The 15,633-nt window shown below is 41.3% G+C and overlaps 1 protein-coding gene across 1 annotated transcript; it reads right to left on the minus strand.

Moving 5' to 3' along the window:
* Nucleotides 1–4,162: 4,162 nt before the first annotated feature.
* On the minus strand, nucleotides 4,163–15,261 carry NDUFB6 (NADH:ubiquinone oxidoreductase subunit B6). The gene is made up of 4 exons (XM_081940403.1): nucleotides 14,945–15,261; nucleotides 12,305–12,397; nucleotides 6,381–6,425; nucleotides 4,163–4,326 (listed from the first exon to the last, which is right to left on the minus strand). The coding sequence occupies exons 1-4, from the start codon at nucleotides 15,176–15,178 to the stop codon at nucleotides 4,249–4,251; spliced, it is 450 nt and encodes a 149-aa protein (XP_081796529.1). The 5' UTR covers nucleotides 15,179–15,261; the 3' UTR covers nucleotides 4,163–4,248.
* Between the last annotated feature and the right edge of the window lie 372 nt (nucleotides 15,262–15,633).

The following is a 15,633-nucleotide window of genomic DNA, read 5'->3' on the forward strand; positions in this document are numbered from 1 at the left end:
TTCCATGTCTCCAGTGTCTTTTTCCCCACTTGGAGCCGAACCCAGAAGGACATTTCTCCCAACATATATTTATTGTTCAATTGTTTTAATATGACTGTATACCGCCCCGAGTCTCTTCTGAGAGAGGGGCGGTCTAGAAATTGAATAAAGTTAAGTTAAGTTAAGTTAATAGGTCAGAAAGCAAGGGATCAAACAAGAAAAGACACTGAGACTTGGATAAGAGAAAACACAGATTCAAAGTAACATTCCCCAAGTGGCAAACTTGCTGTTTCCCAACTAGGTTAGTATGTTTCTTAAAAGTTGCAAGTGTATTCAACGACTGCTATAAACGCTGATAGTAAAGCCGAACACTTGAGGCCAGAGCAACCACACGGGTCTCTCGCATGGGGCGAATCCGTTTAAAAAGTGTCTGTTACTTAAGAGGCTAAAAGAGAAGCTGGTAAATGCGAGGTCGGAGACAAAAGCTCAGCTTCAGCCAGCAGGAGGTGACTCGCTTTCAACTGAATGGCAAACGTGTGTGTGGAGGGAGTCCCTCTCCCCCGCCCCAATTAATGGGGCTGATCCCGCACCGCTCCTTGCTTCTGAGCAGCGGGTGCGGGATTGAGCCCGTAAATTGGCATCCTGGGATTTCTTTGTAGGGGGAGGCTGTGTGCCCGCTCCCTCAAACAACAAAAGAAATGTGGGAGGAGGCAAAGAGAGGAGCACCGCCTTACCAGCCTGTAGAGCCATTCCAGAGCTCGGCGGTTTACCGTTGGCATGCTCAGCTTCTCCCCGCTCGCGCCCCGCCCCGCCCCGCCCCCGCCTCGCTCAGGAAGCCCTCGGGAAGTGAGAGGTTCGCGGAGCGGCAGGAAAGGGATGGCGGGAGAGCCATTTTTGTTAAGGGAGACAAAGCCTCCGCCTCCTCTCCGCCTCTCCCCCCACTCCCCTTCGGTAAAGGAGATGCACAGACATCCCTAAAATTAAAAGGAGTTGAGGTAGTAGACGACAGGATCGGAATAGGAATGGAATGGATAGGATATTGGATATAGAGAATAGAATCTAATAGGTTCTTTATTGGCCAAGTGTGATTGGACACACAAGGAATTTGTCTGTGGTGCATAAGCTCTCAGTGTACACACAAGCAATAAGTGATAAATCATGATCATAGTCATTGTAAAAATACATTCATCATAAATCGTAAGATGCAATACTTAGTGATAATCACTGCAGGGACAAATGTCCACTGTCAGTCTCCAGCAAAAATATGTCTCTTTTCCTTGTTTTGATTCCATCCTCCTGATTTAATCCCTGCCCTTCCCCATCTTGCCAAGAATATCAAGGTTTTTAAGCTAGTTAGATCCTTTGCAATTTACTTTGGAATAGTTGTATAGAATTGTCCTACCCAAACTCATTGCAGAGGTGAAAGTCCATTGAAATCTTTGGTATTCCAGAAAATAGGTTTCAGCTTTTAGCTGTTCCTTCACCAAAGTCAAAATATTTATTTTATCTTATTTATCGATCACATTTTGAAAAATAATTTTTTTCCTCTGGCTTTTGGAGGGCTCCCGCATAGGTCGTGAGCATGACACTGTCTTTCAAGGCAGAACCCTAATAAACTGAGATAAATTAGGGTGGACGGGTTGAGTCTCCTCCAAATAAGCCCTGCCCATTGCCCGATTGGAATGCCCCCCTCCCATCCAAAGACAAAAACTCACTTAGGGAAACAGAAAGAATACAAAGCAGCACAAACACTCAATTTCCAAGTTTCCTCAAAGAGAAATGTCTATGGATATTCTCAGTCATCCAGGTCATGGTTGTCCCAAAGGACAATCTCTGAAGCTGAAAAGCTTCTTGGATGAGAAGCAAAACATCTTCAAAGAAAAAACAGAAAGTCCAGTTGCTTCTTGAAAAAGCACCTTTGGGATATCAGAGAGAAGAATCTTGCCTATGCATTTGGCAAATATGATTGAAGCCCTTGTCTTTTCTCTGTTCCCCATCAGGTTAGCTACCATTCCCATATTTCTTTTTTGTTTCTTTATCTTCTTTTATGTTGTTTCTTTCTTTTAGGTGTGTTTTAACGTTTTGTAAACGGCCTAAATTTGTTGGGAGTCGGATGGCATATAAATTGAATGAATGAATGAATGAATGAATGAATGAATGAATGAGAAGGGAAAAGAAGAGGATTGCAGGAACTTCTGCATTGAATTCATTTTGATCGAGTTTTTATTCATGAATAAAAAACACTTGTTAAGATTATGCAGTAAAGAGCCCTTCTTTCTCTTTTGGTATTCACATTGATAAATTGATTTGTACAAGCAAAAAAAGATTGGGAATGTTGTTTTTATCCCTTTTGAATGGGGGAATGTGGACCTGCCGATTCGCACACCACCGCCACCTACACATTACAGTAGCAATACATTTTTGAACTATAACTCCCATTATACTTTGGGGCCACCGTCCTGAGCAAATGTAGAGGTGAATGTTGATAGTTGCAATTTTTCAGACAACTGTGTTATTATTGACTATGTTAAACATTAGCTGGGATAATCCCTGACCGTGTTCAGCTGTCCGCAGACTCTGGAGTTTCAGCTGATGATTGGAAAAATGTGCAACATTCTGGTAGAGACCACCATGATTTGAAAAGGAAACATCACACCAGGGGAAAACAAAAAAAGAAGAGGCAGCAGTAGACATAAACACAAAAAGGCCAGATTACAGCATGCACTTTTCTGAATAAATAAATAACTTATATTCCTGAGCTGATGTGGAAAGTAGGCATTCCAATGAATTTAATAGATTTTTATTTTTAATCTAGAATGTAAATTTATATATTTGCCCACTGGCATATGACTTCCGAGAGGGGGGGAAGGGAGGGGGAGCTTAATAAGAGTTAAAAATAATAAATAGTAAAATAAGAATAGAAACTATTGTGCTGGGGAAAAGGGGAAACACAAGAATAAGGACATTCAAACTGAGTTTTGAGTTATCAACCAGCTCATTTGTGCCAGATGTAAAAACAAAGATCATTGGTCAGTTGGCAATTAGCTGAAAAGTTTAGTTTATGTGGTGCCATTCTCTCCGCCATTATTATTGTCAATTGTAATTACAACAGAAGATGAGAGGAATTAGTAAAAATTTTATCCAACTTAATTCTTTTTTGTGTCTTTTGGTCACACCTTGTTGTATCAGGGACTTTACCTTCATAAATTATCTTGATGCTTGGGTTTCTTGACCATTTTTTTCTTATCTGGTTGAATCTCAGCTTGTGTTTGCATGTCTGCAAATGGCTTGGTGCTTTGGTAAAGATTTCTTTAGAGTACTGACATTCTCTTGTAGAAGAGGTTTCCTCTCTGGTACAATACCCAGACATTAATTGTTTTTTATCACAATTATTTTTCAGCTGATGCACTTTCAATGTCAAATCTGCTTAACAGCTATCAAAAGTCAACAGGCCCTTAAAAAGGTAAGGTAAAGGTTCGCCTCGCAAATATGTGCTAGTCGTTCCCAACTCTAGGGTGCTCATCTCTGTTTCAAATCCGAAGAGCCAGCGCTGTCCCAAGATGTCTCCATGGTCATGTAGCCAGCATGACTAAACACCAAAGGCTGTTACCTTCCAACTAAAGGTGGTACCTATGTTTCTACTTGCATTTTTACATGCTTTCGAACTGCTAGGTTGACAGAAGCTGGGACAAGTACTGGGAGCTCACTCCATTACGTGACGCTAGGGATTCAAACTGCCGAAGTGCCAACCTTTCTGATCAACAAACTCAGTGTCTTAGCCACTGAGCCACTGTGTCCCATTAAACAGGCCCTTACTAGACTTAATTAAATTAAATTCTCTCCAAGCTTAGTAAAGCAGTAAGCACTAACCCCCCTGTTTATTTCTTCTGGATATATATATGATGGTTTCCTCACTGAAACTTTGATGTGGGTAGCTTCAGGGTTCAAAGTGGTTTACTTGAATGAAGAAAGTTTATCTTCTTTGGTTGCTATGTACATCTTTTATTTCATTTTATTTATCATTTAATGTTGTTTCTATGTTGTATGTTTTCTAGGACCTATCAATAGCCAAAATACTATTTTGTTGGATTCAGTATCTATACAAGATTAGTGACTACTCTTAGACACTATCCCAGCATAGCACTGCCTCCCACATATATGCACATTAGCCAAAATAATTACATTTCTTATTGTCCACTTTGAAGTATATATTCATTTATATAGGAAACAGTAAAGTAAGTGTTTTCATTTTACAGGTCTTAGAGTCTCTCAGTCCTCACAAAATGGTATTTCTGCTGCAGTTCCATGTGGTGCTGAGGGAATTCCTTTTTCCTCCGCCCGGTCTCCCTGATAATGAAAAAAAAAAAATCAGAATATGAAAATATTTTAAGGAAAACATACACTAAGTACCTCCATGTTTTTGTTTTGCAGAAGATTTGGTACTATTTATACGCAATTTATGCAAGAGATTTTTCTGAACATAGAAATCCTCATTATATAACAAATTGGTGTAGGACACTGTTCCCTCTAAGGTGCGCGGCTGCGCAGGTGGCAAGAAAACACCGCGCAGCAGTTTCCAACTGCCACGCAGTGTTTTGTACTGTCACAGGCGCCGGAGGTTGGGGAGGTCCTTTGCAGACGGCTAGAACTGGCAGCCTGCAAAGGACCTCCCCGGACTTGTTTTGATGAGCGCGGGGCGACTGAGTTCAGGAAAGCAAGCCCGGGGAGGTCCTTTGTGGGTGGCCAATCCTAGGTGCTTGTGCCCGGCGCTGCGGCTAAAGTAAACCCCCAAAGCCCCTGCCACTGCTGCTGCCTCCTCCTCCTCTAACAGCACCACCACATTTGCTGCCCAATGCTGCGGCCGAGGTGAAGCCGCCAAAGCTCCCGCCGGCGCCCCTGCCCATGGCAGCGGCGCCTCCCCCTCCGTTCGGAGCACCTGAGCTGAGCCCTGCGTTACCCCTGCCCCCTCCTCCTCTGCTGTGCTTTTGAGGAGCCATGAGGCCGCGGGAGCCAGTAGGAAGGCGGCGGAGGGGGGCGGGAGCAGGGGGGAAAAGGCCTCATGGCTTCTCAAAAGCACAGAGGAGGAGAAGGCAGCAGGGGTAACGCGGTGTCCAGCTCAGGTGCTCCGAGTGGAGGGGGACGCGCTGCCGCCGCTGCCACAGGCGGGGGCGCCAGCGGGAGCTTTGCCGGCTTCACCTCAGCTGCAGCACCAGGCAGCAAATGTGGTGGTGCTGTTGGAGGAGGCAGCTGTTATTCTCGTGGCGGCAGGGGCTCGTCGGCATCTTCAGCAGCAGCCCTGCCCCCTGTGAAAAAAACCGAAGATGGAGCAGATCCACGCAGATGACGTCGCCGAAACATGACTGGAGGAGGAATTCTGGGAGTTGAAGTCCACAAGTCTTCAAGCTGTCAGGTTTGAAGACCCTGAGTTGTTGTTGTTTTTTCTAAAGGGTTAGTGGTGCCAGGATCTTGCAACTTGACAGCTTTAAGACTTACATGCTTCAATGCCAGAGTTTCTGACCCAACATTTTGGTTGCTAAGCAGGAGCGTTGTTAAGTGATACTATATAACACTTTTAATTAAGCGGGTACCTTGAATAAACATAACTTTGAGTTTCAAATAATACAGATTTTGTTGTTGTCTTAGATGACACCTGTGAAAAAAAATCAGGTGCTGCTCAGGCATGAAAACGTGCCGCTCAAACACTATACTTTTCTGCTCACACTGAAAAAAAATTAGAGGGAACATTGGTGTAGGACAGGGGTGGCAAACTGGTGGCGCGCGGGCCGGATGCAGCACGTACAGGCCATGCCCACCTCAGTTTCGCAAAGGGAAAAAAATCATGGTACATCACGTGACATGATCGAGTTTGACACCCGTGGTGTAGGACAAACTGTGTTAGCCACAATAACTTTATATTGCCATAAAAATAATTCTTTTTTACAGGCCATAAGAGTAAATGTCTACTTCAAACCTATATTTGAACTGGAGTTTAGTATTCAGAATTAAAGAAATGGCTACTATAGAGAATATTCCAAAGCCATCTAAGCAATGAAGTATCCATTATTTTCAAAGACTATTTTTGTGTTTCCTTTCTAATTTAGTAGATGCTCCTGATGGAGGAAGGAATTAAAGGTACTGAGAAAATTTGAGTCCTGTCTTTGCACCAAGCAACTTTGGGCTTAGTACCTCAGAGAGAGGTACTTAGGAAGCCTTAGGAAGGAAGGCCAAACCACTTCTGAACAACCGTATCAAGAAAACTTCAGTCACCTTAGTCAAAAATGATTTGAAGGCAAAAATTAAATGAAATACAATAAGCCTATATTTTGCTTAATTTATAAACTTAAGATAGTTCTGTTTTTACACAAATAGATGTTACATAGAATATTAAGAAGACAACTTACTGGATATATTGTAGGTTTTTGCTGAACAATACCATGGGGAGTAAGCTGCAAATGAAAACAGAAGAATAATGATTATGAAGAAAGTAATAATTTGGACGTTCTTTGAAATTTATCAGATAGTCTTTTCCCATCTTGGTCTTTCCAATTCTTTATACTATGGAATCAGTACATTTGACCTCAATGTGTTCTCAGCAAAATTCTCTGCAACCAATTAAAATCAGAATATAGACAACAAATAGGAGGAACTCATTTTTTATTAGGCTTATGGAAAATACCTGTATCAGTTTCTTATTTGTGCATATCAACACATGAGTGAATAATACTGATTCTTAACATTGAAAGAACAACACATTTCCTAAGTTACACGGATGCTTACTAAATATATTACTGGTACCGTCAAATGGCAGTATTAGAATGGGGAATAGTGGTACTGGTCAAAAAGAGATGGAAGTTAACTGAAGGTCTTGCTTACAGACAAACAGATATATGAAAGTTGAAGTTCATCATACTAAGATTCTAGTTCAATTTTCAAAGTCACTGCAGAAACATGTGTACATCACTGATGCTAAGTGCTTTGTTGGTTTTATTTTAATTTCAAACTTTTAATTTTGCTGTTGAGCTGGGGCTAAATCCAACAGGTAATTCCATTTTTAGAACCTTAATTCCGTTAACAATATAATTCAAACCAAATCTAAAACAATGTATTGTTAGGCAACACCTTGAGCCAAAATACACCCCGTCTCTCTACGTATGTATGATTTCTAATGCTCATGCACTGGAAACAGCTATAAAACCATTGTGAAAGAATTTTGCCTCCATTAATCTATGGTCAGTCGAATACTGCATGATGAGGAAAGCAATAACTCTATGTAGTAAATTGGGAAGATGACCTTGAAGAAAATGAGCAAGAACTATTATAAACGGGGGCCAAAAAATTCCTTATGTCCTGGGAAACAAGAGTATTTAGAAGAGACTTGAAGCAGGCTCCTCTCTGACATAAGAGGAAGTGGTTAAGCACAATCAGGCTTGCAAGATTTTGTTGTTCTAGCCTGGGGGTGTCAAACTGGTGGCCTGCATGTCGGATGCATCATGCGCAAGCCACACCCACCCGTTCCGTGAATGGGAAAAACATTGCAAAACGCCATGAGATGGCAACGTGACGCTGTGAGTTTGACACCCGTGTTCTAGCCCATCTCAAGAAATAACATCTTCCAGAATCAGTTTCCTAATCAGGTCTTCCCTGAAGAACACATGGTTATTCTTCTCAGGGGTGGTGATCCAACACGTATTCAGCCCAACAGCAAGATATACAATACTTTTCTTAGGTTACAAACAACTCCAGGGATCTGCAGGCCATTCTTGTTTTTTCTGATGCCAATATTCATAAATCCACTGTAAGAAATTTTCTGAATAAGAGTGCTGTGCACTGGAAGAAACCACTGCTGTAGTCCAGAGGTAGGTTTTTTCACTACTGGTTCAGGGGTGCGTATGCGCAGAAGTGTCTGGGTGGGTGGGTGGAGCCTCCCGCTACTGCTACTACTGCCAACCTGGCAGGAGAGGGGGAGAGGGACCTTAGGCTGGATCAGTCAGTGGATCAGCCTTAGGCCTCATCTGGAGTATCATGTTCAGTCCTCCACAACTCAGTTTAAAAGATATTGATAAACGAGCTGGTCCAAATAGGGCTACCAACATGGTGAAAAGATTGGAAATCAAGTCCTACAAGCCAAGGAGTGATTAAAAGATCTAGATAAGGTTAGCAGAAGAGAGGTTTGAAAGGAGATGTGATAGCTAGCTCAAAGATTTGAAGGGCTTCACACTGTAGAAGGTTCTGACTTATTCTCACTTGTTTCTAGTAAGACTAGAATTAATGGGATGAAACTTCAAAGGCATAAAGAAAAAAATCTTGACAGGAGGAACTATCAATCTTCCCTTTCCTGGAAGTTTTCAAAGGAAAGCTGGATAGTTTGATATCGGGGATGAGGCAGTGAATGCTGCAGTGTGCAGGGAATTCAATTTGGTGAGCTTTTAGGTCACTTCCAACTCCACAACTCAGAACTGTACTACCAAATGTCTACGGAGATTCTCAGTCATCCAGGTCATGGTTGTCCCAAAGGTGCTTTTTCAGGAGGCAACTGGACTTGTTTTTCTTTGAAGATGTTTCGCTTCTCATCCAAGAAGCTTCTTCAGCTCTGACTGGATGGTAGGAAATGAAAGGATTTATATTCCTTACAGACAGCTGGTCATTTGCATTCTTTTAGAGAGTCGTTGAGGCCACTTGGAGGTTTATCTGTGTCCTCGGGATCACCTGAGTAGTGCAAATGATTGGAGCCTTCTTGGCTGCAAGACGTTTTTCTGCCCTGTGTCCCTTCACTGTTCGAAGAGAGGTGCAGGCTGTTGGGGATGAGTCTGTGTCCTCTGCATCTCAAACTGACGTGCAAATGGTTCCTGTAATCTGCAATTTTTTTTCTGTAGTTTTTTTCTGAAAATCTGTTCATACTCCCGCACCATTTGAAGGGTGCTCATCCCAAAGTGCATAGCTAAATGTCTATAGAGATTTTCAGTCATCCAGGTCATGGGTGCAAAAAACATCATGCAGCTGAAGAACCTTTTTGGATGAGAAGCAAAAAACAAGAAAAGTCCAGTTGCCTCCTGGAAAAGCACCTTTGGGATGACTGTACTACCAAGTTCTAGAGAAGAATATCAGAGTAGTATTAAGTTGAAGCTTACACAAATGTGAGCAATAATAATAATAATAATAATAATAATAATAATAATAATAATAATAATAATAATAATAATAATAATAATAATAATAATAATAATAATAATAATTTAATTTGTTAGCCGCTCTCTCTCCGCAAGGGACTCGGGGCGGCGTACAATAAAAATATACATACATACATATAAACATAAAATACACACATATACATACATATACATACATGCAGCACAATGATCCTAAACACACAAGAGAACATCTATAGCAGAGGAATTTTCTCATTCCAAAATAGTCAAATCGAACCCGACCTTACTCAATTAAATTATTGTGACATGACCTAAAGCAAGTAGGTCATGCAAGATGAGAAGTATCACTGAAAATACTTCCAAGGCAATATGCTGGCTAGCTATAGGAAAAGAAAAATGTTAGGGTCATTATTGTCAAAAAAAGTAGTTAACAGTTATTAAATCTAACGGTTCATGTACCATTTCCCACACAAACAATTAATATTGACTCAAAGTGTTCAGGAAAGCTATTGACGCAATGCATTGTTCTTTATGTGCTTTAACCAGAATCTCTCAACCCTTAAAAGGATTTAGACAAAGTTCTGATCAAACTGTAGGCATTAACAATTCTTATTTTGCAGTAGCATGGTATTGAAGATCTTTGCATGTTGCATTTTCTTGGTGGGGGCATATCAGATTAGAAAGAAAGGGATCACCTTAGGTACTGCCACTAGATCTCAGATTAACTGAATAGTAAAAAAACCAAATATATTTCTTTTCTCCTGTTCTACCATTCCACACCAAATCATGAATGCTGAGCACAGTAATACTTTTTTTTTTTATAAAAAAGTTTTATTGGTTTTTTCAAATATTTTGGGGAAAATGGTACATAAATGTGGAGAAAATTTTTTGACAGCTACATCATACAGAAGGTGGTACTTCCCCGGAGTCTTACATCTCTCTCTTATTTTATATATATCAAAATGTCATTATTACATACATATTAGCAGTTTAGGTTTACTTCAAATTCTTTAACATCTTCAACCATACTTTATATCACTTCTAACCATTTCATTGTATTAACAATTGCACTGTGTTTTTAAATCATTTCTGTGACCTAAGTCTCATTGCTGTCTCTTCTCCCTTGTCTGTTGGCTGAGCCATGGCTCCTCCCCCCTTCATGTCTTGTGCACTGTCTCTTGTTTCATCTAGGAGGTTCTTGTGTTTTTCCATGAAGGCTTCTGCCTCCACTACTGTATTAATTCTCACTCTACCCCCCTCCCAGAAAATCAACAAGCCTTCTGGAATTAACCACCTAAACCAGATTTTTTTCCATATAATTTTTTAGTTAGAAAGAAGAATTTCTTCCTCTTATCTCTTATTCTTTTGGGTATCTGTTTAAGGATGGTTATTTCTTTGTCCTTATATCTTAAAGGTTCCCCCCTTTGAACTCCTAGAATTTCATCTCTTGTGGTCTTTCTAAAAAAATTAACATGAACTTCCCTTGGAACATTGTGTGTTCTAGCATACGCTGAGTTAATTCTATATATCAGATCAATATCCCACCCTAGCTGTTGCTTATCTCTTTTAATATACTATGCTAGCATTGTTGTCATAATCTCCCTTAAGTCTTCACCCTCCATTTCAGGTATGTTTTGAAATCTAAGAGAGAGAGACATCCTTTCAAATTCCATTTTTCCATATAATTTTCAATCCCAGTATTTTTTTTTGTAAAGCCTTCATCTCTTCTCCCACCCCCACAGCACCCTCCTACAGAGCTTCTATTTTCTGACTATTTTGTAAAGTCTGGTGTTTATTCTCTCTGAGTTCTTCCCTTAAGTCCGCCAGCTGTTTTTTTATTTCGTCCTGTCCCTTTAAGATCGACTGGAACATTTGTTGAAACATTTATTGAGACTGCTGTTCCCCCTCGGGGGCTTTTGGTTGTAAAAAAGAAGATAGTTGTGTTTGTTGTGGAACAGAACTTGAAACAGAAGAAGATGGAGCCGATGCTGGTTTAGGAATGGGGGCCTTTTTTGCAGGCATTGTGAAGTTCAGGGAAAGTTTATAAGTCTGGACAGAAAAGATGGCGTCTACAGGAGCGCGCTGTCAGGCGAGGTCTACAAGCAAGCAAGGTCCAGTGTGGGATATCAGTCTTCAATAAGGCTCCCCTCTAGTTACAGTCAATTTCCCCAATCCAAGGAAGATTGTATAAAGAGATTCCTCTAGGGTTCACCAGGGTTTCAACCCAGAAGATTTTTCAAAGACAACAGTTCATTTGTAACGGCAGCAGAAACGGGGGAAGAAGCGCCATTTTGGCTCAGCCCCCTCAGGAGATCGGAGAACAATCATTCAAGAAGTTTCCATTCATAGATTATTAGGTCAGTTCACTTTCTTTCTTTTGCAATTGTTCAAGGGAGTTATTACCCCATTGCTTGAAAGAAGTGAATATCAAAGAGGTTTTTTTTCCCAGTTCTCTCTCTCTCCTCCGAAAGAGAGATCGTTTAAAGCCGCTTTTCCGAGAGGGGGGGAAGAAGATCAAAGAGTCTTAAGAAAGCTGCTAATCCTTGTTTACTTAGTTGTTCAAAGAAGTAAGAAAAAGACCTCGGGGGAATTCCCCCCTCACCGCATTTCTGCTGTTGCCTTCACATGGAACGTTTTCTTCCGATCTCCTCAGGACGAAGGTGCGCATAGCAAGCGTACCCCCTAAAAGCCTCCCGGTGCCTAGGGCAAAGCTGGCAGCCCCCCTGCGGCCGCCGCCACTCCAGGGGGCTCCAGCAAGCCGCCCCCTCGGCAGGACGCCCTACAAGGCATCCTGTGCCCCCCCCGTGAATCAGGGGGGGCCCACCAGGACGGCGAGCGGCGGACAACATGTCCGTCGTCCACAGAAACCGGAAGTGAAAGTTTTCCACAGTAATACTTCTTAAAGGACAAGCACTATTCCAATCAGGAAAAAGGCCCATCCTAAATCCCTGCTTCACCAGGAAAAAAAACTCTGTTGTGTCTCAGAAATTAAAATAGAAGGAACATTCCAGCACTCTGACTTCAGCACTCTGATGGTGGTGGTAGTGGGTGCTTTAACATATCCTAAGCCTAGCTTTCTAATATCAGAAATAAAATATGTTATTGGAATTAAATCAACAAAAAGATACCCCCCACATACATACATACATACATATATACATACATACATACATACATACCCGGGCATGATACTTGACAAGATAATGGGCAATCCACAGAGGAATAATAAGGTGAACTATAGTAAATTTTCCAGCATTGTAGATTTTGAATACCTAAAAAAAATTAAAAATTAGTTCTCTGACGCTTGATTACATCAATACAATTTCATTGGATTTGTTGAAATTTAAAATTTATATTTAATGTTATTTTTATGTAATAGCAAACTATGGTACAATCATGTAGGAATAAATCTCCTTTGCCCTCTGGAATGCCTCAGGGTAAGATAAATTTATCTGTACATATTTATTTATCATTTGATCCTGCACTAAACTATAATTTTATGCATAGTTGAATTTGCCGTAAAGCTAATTCATTCCAAATAAGTTTTCATAAATCAGTTTGTTGGATACAGATAGGAAAATTCACACAAATTGAAAGACAAGCTTCTTGGCTCTTCCCACTATGCTGAAAGATGCAGCACGTGGTTATCTCAGAGACTTTATATAAATTTTCTTTATCCCCAAATTAAGAACTTTCACATATTGCCAAATTCCTTTATGAAAACAGCTTGTTTTGTTCTCCAAATATAGAAAATCCCAAATATATTAGAGAAATACACCAACCAGCCTCACTTCCTTTGTAGAACGCTGTGCCTTTTAATTGCACCAGTTGTAATTTAGTTTTCCAGAAGGATGAAAAACACTGTTAGAAAATATTCCTGGGTTTCAATGGAGTTGCTTCAAACATACACATCATGTATGTATTAAATATGTTTTGTTGTTATTTTGGCCATACTAGGGCCCTGAATAAGATTAATCACCTTTGTCACTGGAGACAAAATCCTCAACTTAGTTCATTTAGTGACTGCTCAAAGTTACAACAGTACAGAATAAAGTGACATGATCATTTTTCACAATTATGTCCTCTGCAACATCCCCATGATCATGTGATCAAAATTCAGGTGCTTGGCAACTGGTTCATATTTATGACCATTGCTGCGTCCCAAAATCCCGTGATCACCTTTTGCGACCTTCTGACAAGCAAAGTCAATGGGGAAGCCAAATTCACTTAACAACTGGGTTACTAATTTATCAGCTGCAGTGATTCACTTAACAACTGTGGCAAGAAAAGACATAAAATGGGGAAAAGCTCACTAACAATTGTCTCACTTAACAAACAAAATTGTGAGCTCCATTGTAGTCATAAGTCAAAGGACTACCTGTATGCAGCTAATAGCTGTGATTCCCCTTTGTACTTCATTCTCCAATCTCTATTCCCCCCCCCCATTTTCTAATATACTTTTATTTAAACTTGTTTACATTATGACCCACTCAGATTCAATCTGAAATAGGGGCAGTATCTAAATCCAACCCAATCAATAAAGTTCAATAAACAAAACTCAAGAGATCTGATTTGCTAGGAATATTTACATATTTTATTATGGGAAGCCTTACTATATATATATCATTATCTTTACTTTAACATGCTTTTAAAACTCAAAAAGTTTAGCTTTCTTGGGAGAGTGGCGTGACCAATTGACCTACAGATTCAATACTTCTACCATAAAAAGACACCAGTAATTACTAGAGAAGCATCTTTAAGAAAGATGTCTAGAAGGAGTGTGTATGTGGGTATTAAACCACACAAATCATAATATGTGTCTGCTAAGTAGCACTTGTCGGATCTTGCATCCAGAGGACCAAGGCGTTTCTACCTTTAATCCCAATAAAATATAGGGTTGCAATCTTAACGCATCAAAACCTTGTTTGCTTTAGTAAGAGCCAGAGCTCACTATAACAACATTGCCAAAAAAGCATTAAGAGTTGTTAACCTAATCTTCCGTAGCTTCTTCTCTGGTAATATTGTACTGCTAACTAGAGCATACAAAACATTTGCTAGACCAATTCTTGTATACAGCTCATCTGTCTGGAACACGCACTGCATATCGGACATTAATACAATTGAGCAAGTCCAGAGATATTTCATGAAAAGAGTCCTCCACTCCTCTGCTCGCAACAGAACACCTTATGCCACTAGGCTTGAAATTTTAGTCTTAAGACAACTTAGTACCTTAGGCTGCCTTCGGTCTGACCTAAGCATAGAACATAAAATTATCTGCTACAGTGTCTTACCTGTCAATGACTACTTCAGCTTCAACCACAACAATGCAGGAGCACACAATAGATACAAACTTAAAGTAAACTGCTCCAAACTTGATTGCAGAAAATACGACTTCAGTAACAGAGTGGTCAATGCCTGGAATGCTCTACCTGACACTGTGGTTTTTTTCCCCAAACCCCCCAAAACTTTAACCTTAGGTTGTCTACCGTGGGCCTCACCCCATTCCTAAGAGGTCTTTAGGGGGCATGCATAAGCACACCAAAGTGCCTACCGTCCCTGTCCTAATATTCCCTTGTATTCGTATCCATTTCATGTATTCATAATCATGTTTATACTTATATCTGTTCTCTAATTCATGCTTGACAAATAAAAATATATAAATAAAATAAATAAAAAAATAAACTATTCATTAGAGCACCTTCCCTGAAGCCGGCGCCCGGGCTAGATGCTGTACTAAAACCCCCATCGTCCTGAGAAGGCACCGCCTAGGCTAGCCCGACGGGAACCGTCCACTCCCCCGCCCTTCTCCTGGGCTTCACCTGTCTCTTCCACAACCTCTCGGGCTGAAGGAAGCGCTGCCAGAAACCTTCCACCAAGCCGAGCTTCCGCGGGGGAAGGACCGGTTCCCGGGGGCTCAGCTCCTGGTCTTTGAGCCAGCGGCGCCGGAGCTCCCGCAGCTGCTGGCGCCGGAGCTTCTCCTCCGGTGTGTAGCCGATCACCTCCTCGGGGAGGTCTCTGGGTTGCAACCCCGAACCCCGCGACATCTTGGCCATGCCCGATGTCGGACACTGCTTCGGCCCCGCGCCTCTCTGCGCCTGCGCGACCTTGCTGCGGCGAGAGGACAGTCCTGGGAGGGAGGGAGGGAGGGAGGGAAGGGTGGACTAACGTCACTTCCGAGTCGCGTGCCCAGCCATAGAGATAGGAATAAAGGCAAGCGATATCAGACGTTATCAGAAGAGCATCTGCTTCCGGTTGTTATAGCTTGCTCATAGATTTTCCTATTTCATTATTTTTCCCCCTCATGATTACCGGGGTTGGAATAGACCAGTGTTTCTCAACCTTGGCAACTTGAAGATGTCCGGACTTCAACTCCCGGGAATTCTGGGAGTTGAAGTCAGGACATCTTCAAGTTGCCAAGGTTGAGAAACACTGGAGTAAACCGAGCGACTCTAAAGCGTCTTGAAATCTCTTCGTTTTGTGTTTTAAAACGAGCGGGAAAGGATTTTCC

This window comes from Natrix helvetica (assembly GCF_964273705.1).
Source record: "Natrix helvetica genome assembly, chromosome: 2".
NCBI lineage: Eukaryota > Metazoa > Chordata > Lepidosauria > Squamata > Natricidae > Natrix > Natrix helvetica.